Source organism: Panthera leo, chromosome D2 (assembly GCF_018350215.1).
Source record: "Panthera leo isolate Ple1 chromosome D2, P.leo_Ple1_pat1.1, whole genome shotgun sequence".
NCBI classification, from domain to species: Eukaryota; Metazoa; Chordata; class Mammalia; order Carnivora; family Felidae; genus Panthera; species Panthera leo.
In genome coordinates, this window is record NC_056689.1 from 18,348,906 (window position 1) to 18,370,673 (window position 21,768).

Below are 21,768 nucleotides of genomic sequence, written 5' to 3' on the forward strand. Positions count from 1 at the left end.
TATGATAGCACACAGAGTTGTACTTTGAAAAAGTTCCCCTTTGAAAACTAAGGCCCCTTACACTAAGGCCCCAGGCCTCTCTGCAGGCCACGGTTCCCTCCGTAAAACCCCCTGGCCCAGTCTCTACCAGGTAGATTTTGCGTGTTCATTTCCAGGGGTGATACCACAACTTGAATAAGTTTTCCCTTCGAGCGGATTATCATTTATGCCCCTGCCATACAAGGGAGAACGGGTACCCACCTGCACATCTCCTTTCCACACGTTACTGACGTCTAACCCTTGGAGAACATACCGCATCGCCATCCTCAAGTCCTCTGTCGTCCCAACTTCTAACATTTGGGTCAACAAGGCTCCCAAATGAGGCTCCAAGTCCTGAATTATCTGACCCGAAACTGCAGGATCTGTGCAGAAAAGAAACCCAAACGGCTAAGATGTGACAGGAAAGGGGCGGGTGAAATACACCAGAGTAACCACATGATGGAACAGGGTCCCAGCCGGTGAAAGTCACCATTTGAGGGGTGTGGAAATACTCGTGAGGCGTGTGGCACAGTGTGACCGCGCTCTCCCGCACACGGCTGACCTGTGCAGAGCACACACAGCGCGGGGGGTCGAGGACGACAGCGGGTAGCAGTGCTTCACGCCGGACTCTGCACGCGGGTGACTGCTACTTTCTCTACGTGCTTTTCGACGTTCCTTGTACGGGCAAACCTCAGAGATACGACAGGATTGGCTCCAGATCACCGCCAGGAAGCAAGGGTCGCAATCAAGTGAATCCAATGAATTTTCTGGTTTCGCGGCACAGATAAAAATTATGTTTCCGCTATGCTGTCGTCTATTTGGTGGACACCATTACGTCCAAAATGCGATGCACATACCTTCATTTAAAAATACTTTTTCCGTGAGGCACCCGGGTGGCTCAGTCGCTTAGGCGTCTCACTTGGGCCCAGGTCATGATCTCACGGTTCATGGGTTTGAGCCCCGCGTCGGGCTCTGTGCTGACAGCTCAGAGCCTGGAGCCTGTTTCAGATTCTGTGTCACCCTCTCTCTGCCCCTCCCCCACTTGCACTCTGTCTCTCTCTCTCTCTCTCTCTCTCAAAATTAAATACGCATAAAAAAATATATTAAAATAAATAGATAAAAATATTTTTGGGGCGCCTGGGTGGCTCAGTTGGTTGAGCATCTGGCTTCGGCTCAGGTCATGATCTCAGGGTTCCTGAGTTCGAGCCCCGTGTCGGGCTCTGTGCTAACAGCTCTGAGTCTGGAGCCTGCTTCGGATTCTGTGTTTCCCTCTCTCTCTGCCCATCCCCCACTCATGTTTTGTCTCTGTCTCTCAAAAAATAAATAAATGTTAAAAAAAAATTTTTAAAAATACTTTTTTGCTAAAAAATGCTAACCACCATCTGAGCTTTCAGTGAGTCATAATCACTGATCACAGATCATCATAACAAATGTAACAACAAAATAAGTTTGAAATATTGCAAGATTTACCAAAATGTGACAGTCATGAAGTGAGCAAATGCTGTTGGAAAAATGGTGCCAACAGACTTGCTCAAGCAAGGTCGCCACAAACCTGCACACTATGAAAAATGGGAGTATCTGTGAAGTTCAATTAAGAAAACTGCAATGAGGGAGGGCGCCTGGGTGGCTCAGTAGGTTGGGCATCCAACTTCAGCTCAGGTCATGATCTTGCAGCTCCTGAGTTCAAGCCCCACATTGGGCTCTGTGCTGGCAGCTTAGAGCCTGTAGCCTGCTTCAGTTTGTCTCTCTTTCTCTCTGTCCCTCCACCGCTTATGATCTCTCTCTCTCAATATGAATAAACATTTAAAAAAAATTTTTTTTTTTAAGAAAAGTGCAATGACGGGGGGTGCCTGGGGGGCTTAGTCGGTTAAGCGTCCGACTTCGGCTCAGGTCATGATCTCTCCATCTGTGAGTTCGAGCCCTGCATCAGGATCTGTGCTGCTGAGAGCTCAGAGCCTGGAGCCTGCTTCAGCTTCTGTGTCTCCCTCTCTCTCTCTGCCCCTCCCCCACTCGTGCTCTGTGTGTGTGTGTGTCTCTCTCTCTCAAAAATAAATAAATGTTAAAAAAAAAAAAAGAAAAGTGCCATGAAACAAGGTGTTCCCATATTCTTTTACAAAATCAGCAGGGACACAGGAGCGGCATGGCACTTTTAGAGACATGAAAAGAACTCCAAACTTCCGGGTCTGCCTGTCGCAATCATCAGGCTGCTTCCCACTTAACGTGGGAAGGCCTTCTGATGTCGCCACGGCAGACTGGTCCCCCAGGTCAGGGCATTCAAGGCCCTCTATAATCTGAACCCAGCCTACCTTCCCAGCCACATTTTGGCTCACAGACTATTCCACATTGCCAGAATACTTTCCCAGTCTTCGCTCACTACATAGGCATCAGGGGTGGAGGGGACCACAGGCTTTGATGGATAAAGACCTCAGCCCCAGCGTCCAACAAGGTGTAAGATCCTGGACCCCTGAGCTCTCCGAACCTCCATTCCCTCACCAGTGAAATGGGCAGAACCGCACCAACTCCTGTGGTTGGCAAATGAAGGAAAGAGCAGCGCGGGGCATCTGCCGTGCGGAGGGCTCGGCATCAGCACCCCCACCGTCTCCGCCTACCCCACCTACTCTTCGAAGGCCACTGCTTTCTGACGGTTTGCCCGCACACGCTCTAACCCACGGTCCCCAGGTCCGGGGTCCCGGAGAATGCTGCACCGTTCTGCGATCTGTGTAAACACCTGCTTACTTGATTACGCAGGTCAAAATCAACACTGCAGGGGCACGGGGGTGGCACAGTCGGTTAATCGTTCGACTTTTGGTTTCAGTTCCAGTCATGATCTCACAGTTCGTGAAATCGAGCCCCGCAGAGGGCCCTGCGCCGACCAGTGGAGTCTGCTTGGGATTCTCTCTCTCTCTGCCCCTCCCTTGTGCGCACCCGCATTCTCTCTCTCTCAAAACAAATAAACTTAAAAAAAAAAAAAATCAACACCGCATTCATCTCCAGAGTAGGATGTGGTTCCACGTGTGTATGGAGCATTTGTAAAAGCGACGGTTTCTCATAACTGAATTGAGGCAGCCCTCAGTAGACACTCCTTCCAGACCTCTCACTCCAGTCCCTCTTCTAGACAAAGTCTAGCAGCTCAAGGAGAGGAGGCCCGGACCCAACAGCAACGCCTGAGCCTGCGGTCTGAGGGACAGTGGGGCAGGCGGCCTCGGTCCCCCGATTGCCACAACAGAGGCTCTGTCCCTGGGGTTCTAACCCTCAAGTCCAGGGACACACGGTCAGGACCTCGAGTCCCCCTCAGGTCGAGAGGGTTGGAGGGAAAGAGACACACACGATATTCTGTATAACAAAGGGGAAGAGGGGCCAGAGCTTCAGGCCACGCGCTGCCATTTCTTGGATCACTCACTTAGGACACTGTAACCAGTGTTCGTCAAAGACTAAAATTCTAGCCTCCCCTAAGGTGAACACCGTTCCCTAAAAGAATCGCTGACAGAATAAGATAGAACATGTGACACCAAAGCCTTTTCAGTCAATCCACAATCAAGGCAGGGACAGAGAGGCTATTGAAAGGGAGACAACGGCAGTGTTATTCTGGCCTCAACACTCCAGTTCTGGCACTGGTCCGGGCGGCTCCGCTTCCTACAAGGTCCTACTAAACGCTTTTGTGTCTGATCACGCCTGCAGCCCCAGCTGCGGCTCCCTCCCGCCTGTCACAGCTTTTCCTCCGGGACACAGAAGTCGGCATGCCTTCTGGGGGCTACGCCCGGCCGACACGCTCCCCAGTCTCACCTCTAAGGACTACCCTAACTAACCCCGACCCTCGGTAACAAAACCAAAAGAAAACCAACCCACGCCAACCTGAAACAGAGACAGAGGTGGCCCTTCGACCTCGGGGACAGCAGCTATCAGATGCTTCTGCACACAGCCGTTACGAGGTCTGTGGTCTTGACTGGCTGGCCCAGGAGGATGACATCAAACTAAAAGACCGTGAAGACAGCTAAGCTCCCGCCCAATTAGCACCCGCAGCCCGATGATGGCCAGGCATCACACTGAGACCCAGGGGTGGAAGTTCACTGAACTGCCTCGAGGAATTTTGTGAGGTTCCCTATAAATTATTTGCGGTTTTTTCTTTGACTTGGCTTAACGTCGCCTTCGGTTACTAAAGATGGCAGTGGAGATTGGACACGGGGAAGCCTACCAAGAATGAAATTTATATGTTAACCATCAGGGCCAGGACAGATAAAAGGTAAAAAAGATAAAGAGTAACAGATTTCAAAACTATAAACCAGAACAATCCCCCAAATAAGTAAAAAGCTAAGATGTCAAACAACATACCTAGAAGGCCGCAATCTGTGTAGAAAACAGAACTGTGAGCTTTATATGGACAGAGAATGCAGACACTGGACATGAGTTCCTGGGAGCGGGGCAGTGGGGGGATTTTCTCACTGCCCACAGCATGTACCTTCCACAGTGAACAGCTGCTCCACGGGAGTGGGGGGGGGGGGGGGGGAAGGGGCACTCACCTTGCTGGTGGCTTACCAGCTTTTACCAAAAGCTCTATGGTACAGAATTAGCTCAAGAGAAAATACCTTACCTGCCAGAACTTTCGTCACAGAATGAAACACGGAGGCAAAAACAGAATCCTTCTTGGGATGGAGTTCTGGGGCCAAAAAGAACAGAGTTAAAAACCGCATGGCCGCCTGGAAAGACTGCTGGTCTCCTGCAAGGGCCGGTAACCCTGACAGCAGCTGAGAGTAAACATTCTGGTAGAAGGCGGTATGGGAGGTCAGCATCTCGCCAGTCATTTGGGAACCCTGGGCCCCGTGCCCGGAGCGCTGGCCCACATCCGCCTCCAAGAGCGTGCTGACCGACGAGATGAAGGCGGAGGGAAGGCGCTGGCCCCGGGCCCCGCGTGCCCAGCACAGTTGCAGCACGGCTCCTGTCTGGACAACGGCCTTCTGCAGCAGCTCAGGCAGCGCTTCTGAGGCCTCATGGTGCTGCCTCCGCTCTTTGACCAAAGGCCCCAGGACTTGGCACAACTTGGTTAGAGACACCAGAAGGAGCTGCTGGCCCAGAGGATTCTGGTTTTCCACCTGCTTGCCTGACGGTGCTTCGGTGGACAGTTTGCAGAGGAATGCAATGATTTTCCCAAAATTGAGCACCAGGCTGAGCTTCATCTGGATAAGCATCTGCAGTAGCTGTTCCAACAATGTCCCTGTCAGTTGGAGGAATTCCAACCAGGAGGGGTCATCCGCAGCAACAGAAAATCTACTACTGGCTCTGAACGAGGAGGTCAGCATGATCTCGAAAATCTCACTGGCGTACATGGTCTTGAGGACTGAGCGGGCACCTTTCCCTCTCTGCAGGTGGCCAAGAAGCCGGTAGCAAGTCTTCAGAAACCTGAGGGTCAGTGAGGAGGGGCAGGAGCTCCCCAGCCTGGTGACGGCCACGGACAGTAACAGAAGAAAGTAATGCACGTGATAGGGAGTCGAGAGGCTGTCCAGTTGCAGAGCAGAAATAACTTCCAACAATCCCAGGATGCTCTCTAATTGTTCTCCCTCCAGCTGAATTGGGAAGCCACTCTTGACCAAGGATAGTAAGTTTTGGGCAGTTTCTCCTTTTGGTTCTACACCTTCGGGTCCAACTTTTGCAAATCTGTTTTCCCAAAGAGCCACACCCATGTGCTCCTTTTCAAAGAGCCAGGGCAGCTGCTGACTGAGAAGACTCGGGTCACCCTGGGCCCCAGAACACAGGATGCCCGCACAGCCTTCGGACAGGCGCATTAAGAAAGCAGAATGGAGGGGCTGCATTTCCGGAAAGAGAGGGCTGTGAAGGACGGCACTGGATATTCTTTCAAGTGTGAGGTCTGCCTCTTCTTCTGCTGAGACCTCCTGGGCTTTGCTCGTCGGTAAAGTTCTCAGCAGCACACTGGCCAGGGATCGCACATCATCCGGACAAAGATAGGATATTAAAATTGTGAGATTCGACACGATCAAGTGCCAGTGCGCTACGGGGTACGTGAGTGCACTCACTGTCCCCACCTGGCCATCCCAGGAGGCGGTCGTCCTCCGATTCAAGCTTTCTCTGCCAGACCCAAGAATGTAGGCAGCATCACGCCTCAGAGTGCAGAGAGCTTCCTCAGACCGGAAACTAGTTTGCATTAAAGTCCTTTTCATTTTCTGCAGGTAGAGCTGTTCTAAGCAATACCTGCTGAGAGAGTCAAACCGAGCCACAAACTTTTCTATCTTCTTCCAGTGGTGCGTTTCTACACCGGGGAGCAACGAGGGGAGGTCTGCGGTCTCCACAGCAATGTCCGTAAGAGCCCCAGACACAGAGCGATACTGGCTGCAGTTCATGCTGAGCATGGTGTCGACCTGGGCCCAAGTGTAAGAGAGCAGGAGTGCAGAGTCACTGACCTTCTGCAGCCAGAGCTCAAGCTCCGGGCCCGGGGGGTCCAGGAGAAGGTCCAGCAGGGGCTTCACGAGCTCCCGGAGCATCCTCTCCATGGTGCGCTGCATCCGCCTGATGACGGGCAGAGGCGTGCTGCCGTCCAGGCTCCTCATGTTGAACATGATGCAGTGCAGCAGTGAGCTCAGGGACAGCGACTTCAAGGCCATGTCGGCATCGCCCCGCAAATAAGGCAAGACCAAAGACTGGAACTTCTCCAGCACGAGCGACCACGTGTCCAAGATCTGACTCGGAGGCAACTCCAGGAGGCACTCGCAGAGCACCCGGGAGGGGCCCGCGGCCAGCACGGGCTGCCTCAGGGCCTCGGCGGCCGGGCGGCAGATCACCCCCAAAACCTCCTCAAACAGCCGTGGCACTTGTCGGAGCTTCGCGTAAGTCTGGAAGAGGGTGTGAAGAAGCGCCTCCTGTGCTTTTTTCGTTCGAGAGTCTGTCACTTCTGCATCGATCCAAGCTGAAGCCAACAGGTCGTCGAGGTCCGGCTCCAAAACCAGATGATTCAGAGACGTCAAAGCCTTGAGGCAGCGGAACCAGGCCGGCACGGACGCTTGGGAATGGTTTGTCAGCAGCTCGGCCAGACGGCGGTAAAAGCGGAACTGAGCCTCTCCGTGCCGGATCCTGTCGGCGGCGATGTTGTAGATACCGCTGTGGGCCACCGAGGTCAGCAGCTGTTCCACAACCAGCAGTTCTGAGGTCCAATCCGATGCGGCCAGGGCGGCCAGGTGCTCCTCGTGCAGCTGTGCGATCCTCAAGCAGCCGAACAGCCTGGGGAGCACCTGGAAGCAGAGAAGCTGATTCCCCTCCCTGAAGTAAGAGTCCAGAAAGAGCTTATACAGCAAGGCCACTGAGTTGGCTACAACGGCAGCATGCAGTGACGGTTCACAGTAGCCCGTCTCCACCAGCCTGGCAATCACAGTGTCCGTAGGAGCGAGAACATTCTTCAGGGCCCCTATCTTCGCATCGCCTCGCTGCTGGTCCAAGAGCTCCTCTTTATAGGACGAGAGCAACTCGGGCTGAAAGACCCCACCTCGAAGCACGGCCTCAATCTGACTCTTCACATCCCGGCTCAGCGCCTGCCGCAGCTGGCCCTGGCCGGCCTGTGCCCACGGGCCCCCCGAGAGTAAGTGCCTCAGGACCAGGCAGGGCTGGAGCAAGTGCCCGGTCACCTCGCCAAAGGCTCGTCGTGGGTTGACTTGCTGCTGCTGGATCAAGAGGTAGCGGCCAAGCGCCAGGTGAATGACTTCGAATAACTGGGCGACCCCGGCTCCTTCTGGCTGCCTACAGGCCAACCAGCACAGCTGGCTTAGCAGCGCCACTAACAGCTCCTGTCTAGCCGTGTAGATGACGGCGAGGGCGGGTGTCGAGAGGATGCCCTGGCAACAGCTCAGCACGGCACACATACTTCTTTGGGATCCCAAAGGAGAGAAGTCAGCTATCCTCTCGTTTATGATCTGAGCGTTAAAAAAGCAAGAAAACTCATTACGACACCCACCCACACACAAGAAGAAGACAACTGAATCAGTGGACTCACTCTTTGTCCTTATCTTGAGGAGGAGGAAATCCCCAGATCACCGTATCTAAATCAACTTGACATTCGCTTACTGCGCCAAAGGACGGCAGAGTACCTGTTTTAAGTCCTTCACACAGCCATCTCCTACCAATATAAATTCAGAAAAGGGATCGGTGCCTTTGTAATTCTGCTGTCCCTTCTAAAGAGCTTGTTTTTCATAAGACTTGAACTCCGAAGATTACTTTTCCTTATATCCTAAGCCTCAAATTCAGCTTAGAAGTTATACGTGGATGGACAGTGGCTTTGGACTATGATCCTATGGTCCGAAATACGTTTTTACAATTACACTTTATATTAAAAAAAAAAAAAAAAAAAGCAAAAGGTACTCTTAAAAGAGAAAAGCAGAGGGGTGCCTGGCTCAGTTGGTTAAGCATCCAACTTCGGCTCAGGTCATAATCTCACGGTTTTTGAGTTCAAGCCCCGCGTCGGGCTCTTTGCTGACAGCTCGGAGCCTGGAGCCTGCTTCAGATTCTGTGTCTCCCTCTCTTTCTGCCCCTCCCGTGCTCGCACTCACTCTCTCTCTCAAAAATAAACATAAAAAAAAGTTAAAAAAAAAAAAAAAAAAAGGTCATCAGGGCCCCTGGGTGGTTCAGTGGGTTGAGTGTCTGACTCTTGATTTCGGCTCACGTCACAATCCCAGGGTCGTGGAATCAAGCCCTACGTCAGGTTCTGTGCTGAGTGTGGAGCCTGCTTAAGATTCATCCCCCTCCCCTTCCCGCCACCACCATCACTCTCCCCCGCTTGCTTGCTCACTCTTTAAAATTAATTAAGAAAAGGTAATCGACCACTACCCTGAAATAGTTCTAAGCTTCCCTTTAACATTAAATAACACAAAGTGCTTAGCACAGTGTAGAGCATAGAAAACGCATTCGATAAGTATATTTAGTATAAGTATACTAAAATTCTAGTAATATTATTTCCTTCTCGTCTTTCTCTACCTTGATACTTCCTATATCTTGAATAATTAACCCCAAAATAAATGAGCCTACAGCATTAACAGAAATCAAGAGATGCACGTTAACACACACAAGATAACACAGGAAACAGATAATCACCTTGACTAGGGAAATCTGAAGGTTAATTGTCTTTCCATTCTTGAGGAGATTCTGCAGTTTTCTGCTGTGTAGAATATTATCTATATAGATCCAAAGCCTTTCAACAATGTCTTCTTTCAGTTCAAGTTTTTTCTTATAAAATGCAACCAATGACTGTCTTGCCCAATCAAGTAATACCTGAATTTGGAAGAAATATGCTCTGAAAATATATATTTTCTTACCAAGAAAGATGCTGAACATTTATAAGGATGTTCCACGTATAACCAAATCCAATTGCCAGAGAAAAAGCTGTCTTTTAAAACCTACCTTTAGTATTGAGGAGGGCACCTTTTGGGATGAGCACTGGGTGTTGTATGGAAACCAATTTGACAATAAACTCCATGTATTGAAAAAAAATAAAAAATTAAAAAAAATAAAATAAAACCTACCTTTAGTAATATTATTTTATATATAATAGAATGTCCTAGTAACTTAAAATGCTTATTATTACAGAAAACAATAAAAAGAAAAACTAAGGGCACCTGGGTGGCTCAGTTGGTTGAGCGTCCAACTCTAGATTTCAGCCCAGGTCATGATCCCAGGGTCGGGCTCCGTGCTGAGAAGGGAGCCTGCTTGGGATTCTCTCTCTCTCCCCTTCTGCCCCTCTCCCCTGCTTGCTCACTCTCTCTCAAAAAAAAAAAAAAGTAAATAAATAAATAAATAAATAAAATAATAAAAACAGAAAAAACTAATTTTGTCTTCATTTGAGGCCAATAAAAAGTTTCAAGTGAAACTCTAAACAGTTTCTTCTAACTCTTCTCGAGTTATGCTAAATTTCAAAAGTTAGAAGCACAACAATTGCTCAGAATGGCCACTCAAAATGAATCACACCCAGAAGCAAAAACAGAGTCAAAAGGCAGAGGTTTGTGTCCTGGCTTTCCCACGTTACCTGTAAAACCTCTAGGTCTATTTACCTCATCCAGAAGACGGAGACGGTCTTCTGCGAAATAATGCACGGGGTGCTTTATGAAAGGGGGGGGGGGGTCAGACATGCATAGTTTCCATTACTGTAACATGTTCATCAAAGGGGTGAGGCCTCAGGTCATGACAGGAGAAATGTTGTAACAGTATGAACAGTGACAGATGCTAAAGGGGAAAATAGTTCTCAGCATAAGACTACGGAGACCTTGATCCAACCGCCACTGCTACTTCCGCCTTCGGCTCACCCTGGGTAGCACCTGCCAGGTGACTATCAAGCTGCTAAGATGATTCTCAGGTGCAGCCAAATTTAGAACCCACCGGATGTGAGAGCGCTCTACCTCCTGGACCTCATCATCATCTTAATAGATGTAACCCATCTTTGATGCATTTTGTTCTGTCTTCTTTAATACTAGCACATGGGTGTGTGTTAACACAATTTCATGAGTTCAACATCCTGGTGTCTCTAGTATATTAACAGGATTTTTGTTTGTTTGTTTTTTGCCAAATAAGCTTGAAAAATGTTAACAAGACCTGCCTTTCTTGGTTCCTAATCTACTTCTAGAATGGCTTACTACAGATACTAAAGCTTCTCTACTTCCCACCGGGTCAAATTCCAAAGCTGTTTAACAAATCACCAAAAAGCAGTTGCTTATGGAGCATTACCTTGGATTCACAAACAAATGCAGCTACCTACAGACTCGGATCCTAATTTTTGTAACCCAGTTCCCAATTCGTTCACTGATGCATATAGTTGATTTGAAATATGAGAGGCGTTTCTTTTTTTTTTTTTAATATGAAATTTATTGTCAAACTGGTTTCCATACAACACCCAGTGCTCATCCCAACAGGTGCCCTCCTCAATGCCCATCACCCATTTTCCCCGCCCTCCCACCCCCCATCAACCCTCAGTTTATTCTCAGTTTTTAAGAGGCTCTTATGGTTTGGCTCTTTCCCTCTCTAAGAGGAGTTTCTAAACACACACAAAAAAATACTGACTTTGTAACAGAAAATCTCTGTTAATGAAATATTTGACTCATTCATTTTTTTTACTGATATTACTTTTAACCTCTAACCACGTTTTATTTTCCGACCTTTTTTCTTTTTAAATTTTAGTTAAATTTCAACACATAATTTATATAAGTGACTGTTCTTTTTAGTAGTAAACAAAAAGGTAAATTTCACATTAAACTTACTTGCTCTTTATTTGGAAGAACGCACTGGTGGGAAATCCAAGCAAAATGAGCTAGTTTTAGTTTATCTTCCCAAGAAGTTGTCTTGCTTTTGAGCTTAAAGGAAATGCCAGAATAAATAGCAGCCATTGCTACACTTTATCTAAAATTTAAAATGGAAAAAAATACTGTATTAAGGCCAAACTCAATAGGCACCAAAAAAAGAACATCATGTATCTTATTATCTACATAATACATATTCCTTGAAAAAAAATTTTAATGAACTAAAATATATCAACAGAGTTATTGGGCATAAAGCTATACATAAAATGCTTTAGCCCATGAATTTTCCGGGGGAAATTCTGACAAAAGCAGGCATAAAAAGAATTACACTCACACATGTACCAGTATTCCTGCTGTGATCAAACATCATATCCTCCGATGTGAATGTGCAGGAATACAACCGGGCAAAACCCAAAGTATTCAAATTATTTGTGAAAGGAGATTCACGAGAGGTTTTAGACTGAAAATGTCTGCATAAATCACCTGCAACTATGTATCATCGATATGACTATCACCTATATGACAAGCTCCACTAGTTTAGAGAGAGAAATAAGCAATCTTTGGAGAAAATATTTCACCAAGTAGAAAAGAAATATAGTATAAAACCAGTCCCAACAGATGTACTGTTATTTCAGCTGCAACAGTAACTTTCCACTGTAACTTTATTCTGTTTATATACATGTAAGCTTATAGACATGCTCTGCTTCCAAAGACTCGATACAGTTACACAACTGAAACTATAAAAATGAGATATAAGAAAATTATAAGGGAAAGCAAGCATACTGACCAGCTATAATTCCATAAGCCTGAAGTAAATATAGCTTTGAGTTTCCTAAACGTCATTAAAAAAAAAAAAAAAAAAAAAAAAAAAGGCGGAAACCTATCACATTAAGTCATATTCATTATACACAAGAAAACAAGTTCCTCAAAAGTGAACCATTTTCCTACTCGGTACTGAAATTAAAATATTGTAAATAAAATCAAAATAGGACAATACCAAAAAACAAAAACAAAAACAATCGCAGTTTCATGATTCTGACATACTACCAAAGGGAAAGAATTTGCTATGCCAAGGGCTGGATCACTTGTATTTCTTCAATCTACGGAGCCTGAAATCCTACAGACCTACCTTCAGAATTATACAAGGAATGAGCGACCACCACGGGAAGGACACTAATATCAGCACAGCATCCTTCCCTCTATTAGAGAACAGAAGAGTCAAGCGCTGTCAGTTTTCCCAAACTGTCAAGAGGTCCACACGTGCCCAAAGAAGAACTTACTTGTAACTTCAGTGTGTCAGAAAGCCAACGTACCAGCTACAAAGTACTTAAAAAGTGTTGGCAGAATTGGTTACAAAGACCCTCCCGGAGGCTACCAACTTTCCGCTCCCGGTGCCATCCGGCGGCCTACGCGAGGGGGCGTGAAGACCACCAGGCCGCACGCGAAACCGTGTTAGTACCCACGCAAAGGGAGCTTAAGCGCGGCCACACTCGGAACCCCGCGGCGCATCATGAAAGCAAGCAAGGAGACCCAGAGAGGAGCGAGGAGCGACGTAAGGGGCTGCCGAAGGAGCGAGCCCCGGCGGCTCTCCGCAGCGCTCGCTGTCCGCGGCGCGGGGACGGACCCGGGGCGGAGGACCCTCCCCGCTTAAGGAGCCCACCTCGAGGCCAACCCCGGATAGGGACGGCGGGCCGGGGCGTAGCGCCCGCCCCGCGGGGGAGGCTCACCTCGGGGCCGGCCCTCGGTGAGGGGCACACCTGGAGGACGCCCCCAGGGAAGCTCACCTCCCGCCCCGCCCCGAGCAGGGCGGCGGCGCGGCCGGAGGGCAGTCCCCAGGTTAAGGAGCTCACCTGGCGGCCAGCCCCGCTTAGGGACGGCGGGCCGGGGCGCAGCACCGTGGAAGCGGCCACAGGTCCGGACTCCCGGACTGGCCCACCACGTGGGACCGGCCCCCGCGCTCCTTCCGCCCGACGACGGCGGCGCGGCGGGGCGGGGCGGCGCGCACGCCAGGCATCGCCAGCAGAGCGCCGAGGCGCCTCGCCCATTGGTGGAGACGGTTGCGCGTTGGAGGCCCGAGCGGCCCAGCCCGCGGCCCGCTCCGTGTCAGTCAGTCATGGAGCGGCCGCCCATAGCCGCCGCCGCGGGGGCGGCAGGGCGCGGGGCGCGGGGGCCCGGCTGAGCCGGCCGTCGGAGCGAGACCCTGCGGCAGAGACGACGGAGGCGGAAGCAACCCGATCCCGGAGGCGGCGGCGGCGGGAGGAGCCGGAGCCGCCTGGGATGTTCAGTGAGTGCGGGGCGCGCGGGCGGGGAGGGCCGGGGGAGGGGGTCGCGAGCCGAGCGCGCGCGCGGGCGGGCGGGGGCCGGGAGGGAGGGCGCGCGGGCGGCGGCGCGGCGGCGCGCGGCGAGGCCTAGGCGGGGCGCGCGCCCGCAGCTCCCGCCGGCGGGGCGGTGGGGGCGGGGCGGGCGGGCGGGGCCGGCTGTGCGCGGGCGCGGCGGCCGCGCCTCCGCCCTCGGCCTGCGAGTCCCAGGCGGCCGCGGGCGGCGTGGCCTGCAGTCGGCAGCTACACCTGGAGGGCTCCGCGTTCCTGCTCGGGGTGGGTCCCGCCGGGGCGGCTGCCGGGCACCCGCCGGGAAGGGGTCCTGAGCGCTGGGCAGCCGGGGCAGGAGCACAGGTCCGCATCTCCTTTTCATTTAAGGAAAAAGGAAATGCCTTTTGGCCGAACTCACGATTAAACTTCGCACATGGTGCTTGCGGGTGGCCGGGTGTGAAATCGACCTCTGCGTGTGACAGGGGGGCGATCTCGAGTTAGACTAGTTGCTGCTGGAGGATACCGACCTGCAAGGCTGCCTTTGAGGCTGCTTAACTCATGACAGCAAGAGGTTTGTGCGCTTAGGCGGTACTCGCGAAGCTCCAGCCAGGGCTTTTTGAAAATGTATCAGGGGAGGCGTCGGTCCGAAGTCAGTTGATGGTTAGAAATAGTGGGTGTCATTTTAGACTTAGCGGAAGTGGAGGACTTGAAAGCTTCATGCAGTTCTCCCATCAGTTGTGAAAGTGTCGTTATACTGCGGATCTCGCAGCTTGTGTGGTTCTGGGATCAGAAGGTAAGTCTGCCAATCCCATGCGGCGTTCGTCTTCAATTACCTAAACTCTGACCTTGCAGATTGAAATCTTGGAATGGGGACTCCCGCGAACAAGCAGTTGGGTGCCGTGTCCGGAGGAGCAGTGAGGGTGGAGTTTGTCTGCTCTTAGGTGATACAAGTGCGTGACCTACCTGAGTTGTGGGGTGGGAGGACACGGCGGCCGTTCCCCCATGCTCACAGCCCTGCTTGAAAGTGAGAGTAGGAAAGGGAGTTTGTGCCACATCTTTAAACTTCCGAGAAACTTCAAGCAGTGGATGGCGCTTGATGACCCTGTAGACCTAAGGTTGAAACCATGTAACCTCTTTGAGCCTTAGCTTCCTCTTCTGTAAAACGAGGTGAGGACTGATAACTTAAAAGTAGGTCTCTTAAAGGGTGCCCCCCCCCCCAAAAAAAGGAATAAGGAATGTGAAAATGCCTGACATATAGAAAGCACTAAGTAGTAGCTATTGTCATTTCCTTTTGGGGAGAATACCTTTTAGATTCCTTGTGGGCCTAAATTCTTCGTGTAAAATGTGAAGCCTGCTAACTTTGATTTGCTTTGCCAATTACAAATCCTTCTTGCCTCTGAAAATGCAGTGTTAAACTAGGAAGCCAATGGGTGGGCTTGCTTTGAGTGCTTTTTCTTCATCATCAGACAATAAATCAGGTTCTTGTGTCTTGGAATGATTTTGTTGCTCCTGCCTATAAATGTGAGGTTTACATGTGCTTCTGTCCCTGTGAAGCTAGGTGAAGGCCTCAACCGCTCAGTAACTGGTTTGGGGGGTTTTGTTCTTACAAACAAATGTCCTTCGTAACACCTGTGAAGGACATCCCAGGAGAAAGGGAAGGGGTTCTGGTTTGGATGATTGGTCTTAGCTGGAAGGGAGCCCTAGCGGTCCTCTGTTAAACCAACATCACCCAGTGGATGCTACTGGAAGTCGTTTCCAGCCTCCTTGCGTGTGAGGGGCAGCTTCCCAGGTAGCAGTTCTGACCATTCTCTCAACGAGCAACTGGGAAGCCTTCACTGTTGTCAAGAAGCCTCTGTTTTCATGTGGAACCTTCTTGGGCAGCAGGACATTGTAAAGGGTCGGGGCCCAGGCCCTGAAGCCAGGTGACCTGAGTTTCCATCCTGGCACTGTGAAACCCTAGGGTAGCGTCTAACTTCTCTGGGCCTCAGCTTTCCTATCCAAGGAATGTTACTTAGTTTCCGGGGCTGTTGAAGCGTACGGGAGATGATCTACGTGCGGCCCTTAAAATAGCGTCTTGCCAGTGGCATTCGCTCAAATAAGTATTAGGTGTTAGCAGTGGTAGTGTAGGAACCAGTGTGGTGAGCAGTGAAACAGGTTGGTCCTGGGTTTGGCAGTGGACCGGGCTGAGCTGAGCTGTGTGGAGGAGTAGGCCTTAACCAGGTCGGAGTGCCAGTGCGGTGGGGGGGTGCCTCCCGTCAATGGAGGAGTCTTGGCCAGAGCCCCTGACGTGAGCAAGCGAGGTTGGTACCCACCAGTTGGGTAAACAAAGGTGGATCAGAGTAACCTAGAGATGACACGATGGAGATTGATGATTTTTTTTTTTTTTTTTTTTTTTTATCCTCCACGCTGGTGGAGGCAGCAGAAAGGTTTTAAGTTGAGCACAGTTGCCATCAGATTAGCTTTTTGGAAAGATTGTGCCTGCAGTAGCACGGGGTTGGATTAAAAGTAGGGAAGGCCCATCCATCCACTTGTCCTGGCAGCTTTTTGTCTGCCTGTGACTCAAAAAGGAAAATGACTGCTTAGCAGACAGGCATTTCTTTCCAAATCTGGAAGCTTAGAGAGCATTCGCAAAAGGCACGAAGAAACCTTTAGATCATCCCAGGCAGCCTTACCTCTTAAAAGTTGTTTTCAAGGATATACTGTACATACCTGACTACGAGGCCAGGCTCCCCGCAAACATCTGTCTGTAAAGAGGGTGTCACCACGTGTTCAAGTCTTTCCTATTTATTACAGGGCACTCTCAATTACTCTGTTTTTGAACAACAGGATGCTGTTTGGGAAATACATAGTGCACTACAAAACCTCAGTTGCTGCTAATTTGGTATGTTTATACAGTGAATCAGTACAGTCAGTGATGACTGAAAAATGTTCCGCCCTCCTGAATACGTATTGATGGCTTCGGTTGGTTGAGATTTCCAATGAGAGCATCGTGTGTGGATTCAAAAAGCATTCTTTCGCAGCTGATTTGGCAAACGTGAAGGTGATGTGCTCTAGAAAACGGAATTCAATCGTTCAGAGGGGCTTAAGTGACCACAGAGACACTGATATGTGGAAGACGAAAGTGAAATAGAATAAAATTGTTTCATGAATTAACATATTGCCTTTTATAACGTATTTTTAAATACACATAGGTTAATAAGTTAAAGATTATAAGCAGACATTTGCATATTTCATCTACAGCCCTCCAAGGTTTTATTTAAATTAATCCTCACAATTTCTTCTTAATTTTCTCATTGCAAGGGTATCATTGTCTTAGGTTTGAACTTAAGCTCCTATTTGGACATTTCACAGAAATTGTTGATCTTTTTCTCTAAAACAGATTCCCTTTTCTCATTTTTTAACTCTTAGAAGGTTTAAAGAACATTGTGTACTGGCAGGGTTCAGAAAATATCATGGAGAACTTCCATTCATAATTCTTTGTTGAGCAGTCAAATAAGCTACTCTTCTGGTAAAATGTATTGAAATGTATCTTAGTCACCTTGCAGTGTTTGGTTATAGTAAAAGGTAGTTGTGTCTTACTAGCAAAATACAGCTGACCTTTGAACAACACAGGTTTAACTGTGCGGATCCACTTATACACAGATTTTTTTTCCCATAAAGATAGTACAGTACTATAAATATTTTCCTTATGGTTGTCATCACATTTTCTTTTCTCTGGCTTACTTTATTGTGAGAATACAGTATGTGATTCTCATACGAAATACGTGCTGATCGACTGTATTTGTGATTGGTAAGGTTTTCAGTCTACAGGATATTAGCAGTGAAGTTTTGGGACAGGCAAAAGTTATATGCAAATTTTTGAGTGGGGGCTGGGCAGGGTCAGTTATGTTGTTCAAGGGTCAACTGTACTAACTTTTGGCTATTTGGTAATTTAGTAATCAGAAGTGTTTTGCCCAACTTTGTGAATCAGCGTTTTTAGATGCTGATACATGAGTTTCGCAAAGTAACGCCATGCTCTAGAACCGTGTTGTCCACTACAGTTAACATCGGCCACGTGTGGTTACTTAAATTTAATTAAAATAAAAGTTCAGCACTAGTCACAGTTTAATTGCTCATTAGCCCTTTGTGACTGGTGGCTACCGTACTGAACAGTGCAGACTTAGAGCATTTTTATTATTGCAGAAAGTCCTGTACTGCTCTAGAATGAAAAATGGATATCATTCCACTTGAGACACATAAATGTTTTAAGGTCGTTAAATTGTTCCTGACATATTCCCCCTATTCTCTGAGAGTAAACCATTCTTTTTTTTTTCCTGTCTACAATAGTGTTTGCGAACAGAGCACGTATGAAAGTTTTCGTTCTGAAGTCGTAGTAAATGTAGATATCCATTCATGTTCCATACTCTTCCGTGTTAGTGAAGTTTTGATAGAAATAGTTTTTCTGTGCTGTAAAACAGTTTTAAAGCAGGAGGCAAATATTTGTGGCTCATAAAAACTCAGAAAAATCACGAACCTACAGTAAACTGTCACGAATTCCAACAAACAGAAGCAAGACAGCACTCACTTTATTCTTCATGTAAGTTTCAAAGATAAGAAAAGCTCCATCCTCCGGGAAGTCTCCCGTCTGTCTGGGCGAGCTAAGGAACAGTGATGGCGGGATTGGACAACCTGCACTAGGGCAGAGGGATAGCAGTTTTAAACCTGGGAGTAGCATAATCAGATCTGTCTTCTACTCTGGCTGCATTCTAGAGGGTGGTTTGAGGTAGGGCCAGAGGTGGAGGGGATATTGGAACATTCCAGTTGAGAAGTGATTTGTGCTGTCACATTGCAGTGGATGGGATAGCAGCAGTGGCTGCAAGAAAGAATTCTATATACAGTAGGAGCTGGTGGCCTGTTAGAAATGAGAGGGAGAAGAAAAATCTCAAGACGATGGCTGGGTTTTTTGCTTCGGTGGTAGATGATGGCATCACCAAGCTGGCTAGGAGCAGTAGGAGAAGGAAGAGGGTTTGAAGGAAGACAGTAAATTTGAGCATGTTGAACTTAGATGTTTGCAGCATCTAGGCGGAGATGTCCCTCAGACTGGAGCTCAGGAAGGTGGTCCGACTAGAGACGGTGTGAGTCTTGTCTAAGTAGAGTCATGATGTAGGGAATGTGAAGAATGAGAAGCAGACCAAGAATGGGGGAGGGGGAGCGACCAAGGGAGAGGGAGCTTCAAGGGAGGAGGCGCGTTCAGCAGCCAAGAGACCTTGTGGGGTAGTGTGGAAAGGGACTGTTTGATTTGGCAAGAGTTGAGGAATCTCAAGTCTTGGTAAATAGCCTGCTGAGGTGGGAAGCAGGGTCAGTTGGTTGGATAAGGAGGCTGGTGCCGTTTTGGAATGGCTGGGTGAGAAGCTATAGGGCAAGAAACTAGTTGGTGAGAAAAAACATCTGGAACATCGTAGAGGTCCCAGCTGATGTTGGAGAAAAGCAATTCCTGGGGGCATCTGTCCACCTAGTTGTGTGAGTTCTGCTCCCCATCCCCCACCCCAGCCCCAAAGAACCTCCAGGTGCCACACTGCATCCTGAGCCCTCAGCACTGAGCCTTATCTTCGTGCCGTCTGTTTCTCGGGGCACCATAAGAAAGAGCACAGCTTCTCGTTCAAGTATATTCATGTCAGTCTGGGAGCACAGGTCGAAATGAAAGGCCATCGTAATGTTAACATTATATGAGGTATTAACTAAAACTGAGTGTACTGTGGCTCACTTGTCATCTGTGCTTTATATTTTCACGAAGGTAATTGAATACACTTTACCATGATGATTAATGCAAAAGCTAGCTTTCTAAATCCTCCTTCGAATGACTTTTTGATAGATACTGCATCTATACTGCTGCCAAGTAAAGAAAAAAGAACTAATATATTTGAGTACCCCGTAGGCGCTTCACATGCCATTTAACAAAAAATACACAATGATTTTTACCTGTTTGAAGCCTAAATGTATAATTGGAATACTTTTGCTTCAAAGCACACTCACACACACCCCTAGCCACCTGCCAGTGGGCTCATTTAGGGAGCTGATTGGAGAATGGTGGTGGTGAGTTTGCCTGGATTTATTTGGATGTTTTTTTGTTTTTTAATTTTTATTTTTGAGACAGAGAGAGACAGCATGCGCAGGGGAGGGCAAAGAGAGGGGGAGACACAGAATCTGAAGTGGGCTCCAGGCTCTGAGCTGTCAGCACAGAGCCCAATGTGGGGCTCGAACTCATGGAGCGTGAGATCGTGACCTGAACTGAAGTCAGACGCTCAACCGGCTGAGCCACCCAGGCGCCCCTGCCTGGGTTTATTTTGAACTCACTCAAAGCTGCCACCTTACCCAGGAGGTGCTGTGCAAGCAGTAGTCTGTTGGCCTTTCATGGAATTGTGAGTCCTTCGCCCACCTAGCCCTTGACTTGGCAAGCACCCCTCACCAACATGTATGTTTGAACGTAAGTGGATGGGGTTAGGTTGCAGTCTGTAACCAATAAGAAATGTACTTGGCTGCAGCCCCATCTTCTTAAGAGTGTGCCTGGGTTCCAGGTGTCTTTGCCTCTCCCTATTTCTGAAGTTAAATATCAAGAGTGTGTCTGTGGTTTTTCCTGCGCTGTTGCTACTTCGAGACAGGAAGATGGTCACGTCTTGATTTTATGTAGCAACTTTGTTAAAGTATTAGTTAAACAGTAGGCAACTATTGACATACGAGAAATAGATACATATTGTGTCAGAATCCCCATTTTAGTTTCTAGAAATATGAATATGGCGTGAAAAGAAAGGTATGCGGTCATCTGTTTTTGCCTTTAAAAGTTAAGATATTATGTAAAACAGAATGTTGTGGGAAATCTTGAAGTTTTAACAAAGATGTAATTGTATCCAAATTTACTTTAAATTTAAAAGATTGTATAATTCTGGGAATAGCTAAGCAAGTAACTTGAAATTGCAGTGTTCGTCTCATGTCTGAGTCTCTCAAAAGACAGGTCTATTTTAAGGAGTTTTCTCTCTCTCTCTCTCTCTCTCTCTCTCTCTCTCTCTCTCTCATGTGTCCATGTATGGGTATTGGTATTACGGAAATCAGTCGGGGGAGGGGAACTGGTTTCTCCACAGAACTCTTCATTATTTATCTATTTCATCTGAAATATGTGTGCATTGGAATCAAATTCAGTTAAGTCGATTGGATCATGTCTCTGGTATTTCTGTTGAGTGCAGTTGTAAAAGAGAGTCAATGCCAGCATTCTTGCTGTTAAGGTCCTTGGCCCTACAGTTGGCTCACCGCCCACCCTCAGGAAAGGTCCCTTGTCATACATAGTGGTTTGGGTTCAGAGAAACTGCCATTTGGGGCAGCTAATTGAGATAGATTCATTAGAATCAATATCTATAAACTAGTTTCTAGCAATTCCCAAATATGGCCATTTTTTTTTTGCTATTGTTCATTCTCCTATTTGCTCTTCCATACCTTTCATATTTTGTCCCCTCCTCCTCAGATGTGCATAAGCATGGCCCCGCTGTGAGGACATGTGTCATTGCAGGGTCTGTTCTCTCTGTCGGTTTTTCTGTGTCTTCCACACGCATGGTTTCTTCCCATTAGAGAGGTGATCTCTTACTCCCACCTTGTTTGGAGCACTAAGGGACACCCATTGATATACGCATGCATTCCCGTGGTGACAAGAGATTGGCAGTAGGAAATCTGAAAATGTTGGTCTCAGCTAAAACACAAGGAATCGGGCTGCTTTCGAAGAGTTTGGGGACTCTGAGCTCTTGAAGTTAGATTGAAAGCAGCTTTAGCAAGCATCCTGGGGGATGGGGGCGTGGCACGGGCTGGGAAATTGGGAGCTGGTTGGATTTGACTAGTCCCGACTTTGGGCCAGACTGGGAAAGGGCAGTATCGTCACAGTCTCTGTGTGCATTTCATTGTTTTTCCCTAAATATAACATCAAATCAGAATCTTCAGGGCTGAAATTATTTACACACACAGTCACAAGAGGTTCTAGGTATGGCCAGGTTAGAGAACCAGAGAGAATCCCTGATACAGTCAAAATGATACAGTAATGCCTATTAGTAATCTCCAAAAAACAATTATCTACCTTCATTGATGGACAGATGAATGCTTAGAGCAGTATTCCTGGTTGACATTCCTTTGCCCTTCCTTTTTAGCGA

The 21,768-nt window shown here is 48.2% G+C and overlaps 2 protein-coding genes across 5 annotated transcripts in view; one reads left to right on the plus strand and one right to left on the minus strand.

Moving 5' to 3' along the window:
* URB2 (URB2 ribosome biogenesis homolog) overlaps positions 1-13,275 on the minus strand; it is a 28,410-nt gene extending 15,135 nt beyond the window's left edge. For 2 of the 3 annotated variants that reach the window (XM_042907767.1, XM_042907769.1), the window contains exons 1-5: positions 13,145-13,275; positions 11,256-11,394; positions 9,103-9,279; positions 4,607-7,928; positions 241-401 (exon numbers count right to left, since the gene is read on the minus strand). In XM_042907767.1, the coding sequence (XP_042763701.1) occupies positions 241-401; positions 4,607-7,928; positions 9,103-9,279; positions 11,256-11,381 (3,786 nt within the window). In that variant the 5' untranslated portion in view covers positions 11,382-11,394; positions 13,145-13,275. Of the gene's footprint in view, positions 1-240; positions 402-4,606; positions 7,929-9,102; positions 9,280-11,255; positions 11,395-13,021; positions 13,088-13,144 lie in introns of those variants that run through there. The other variant, XM_042907768.1, reaches the window with a different exon arrangement.
* Positions 13,276-13,492: 217 nt separating this feature from the next.
* TAF5L (TATA-box binding protein associated factor 5 like) overlaps positions 13,493-21,768 on the plus strand; it is a 32,229-nt gene continuing 23,953 nt past the window's right edge. The window contains exon 1 of one of the 2 annotated variants that reach the window (XM_042907771.1): positions 13,493-13,578. The gene's annotated coding sequence lies outside the window, so the exon portion shown is untranslated. The remainder of the gene's footprint in view (positions 13,579-21,768) is intronic. The other variant, XM_042907772.1, reaches the window with a different exon arrangement.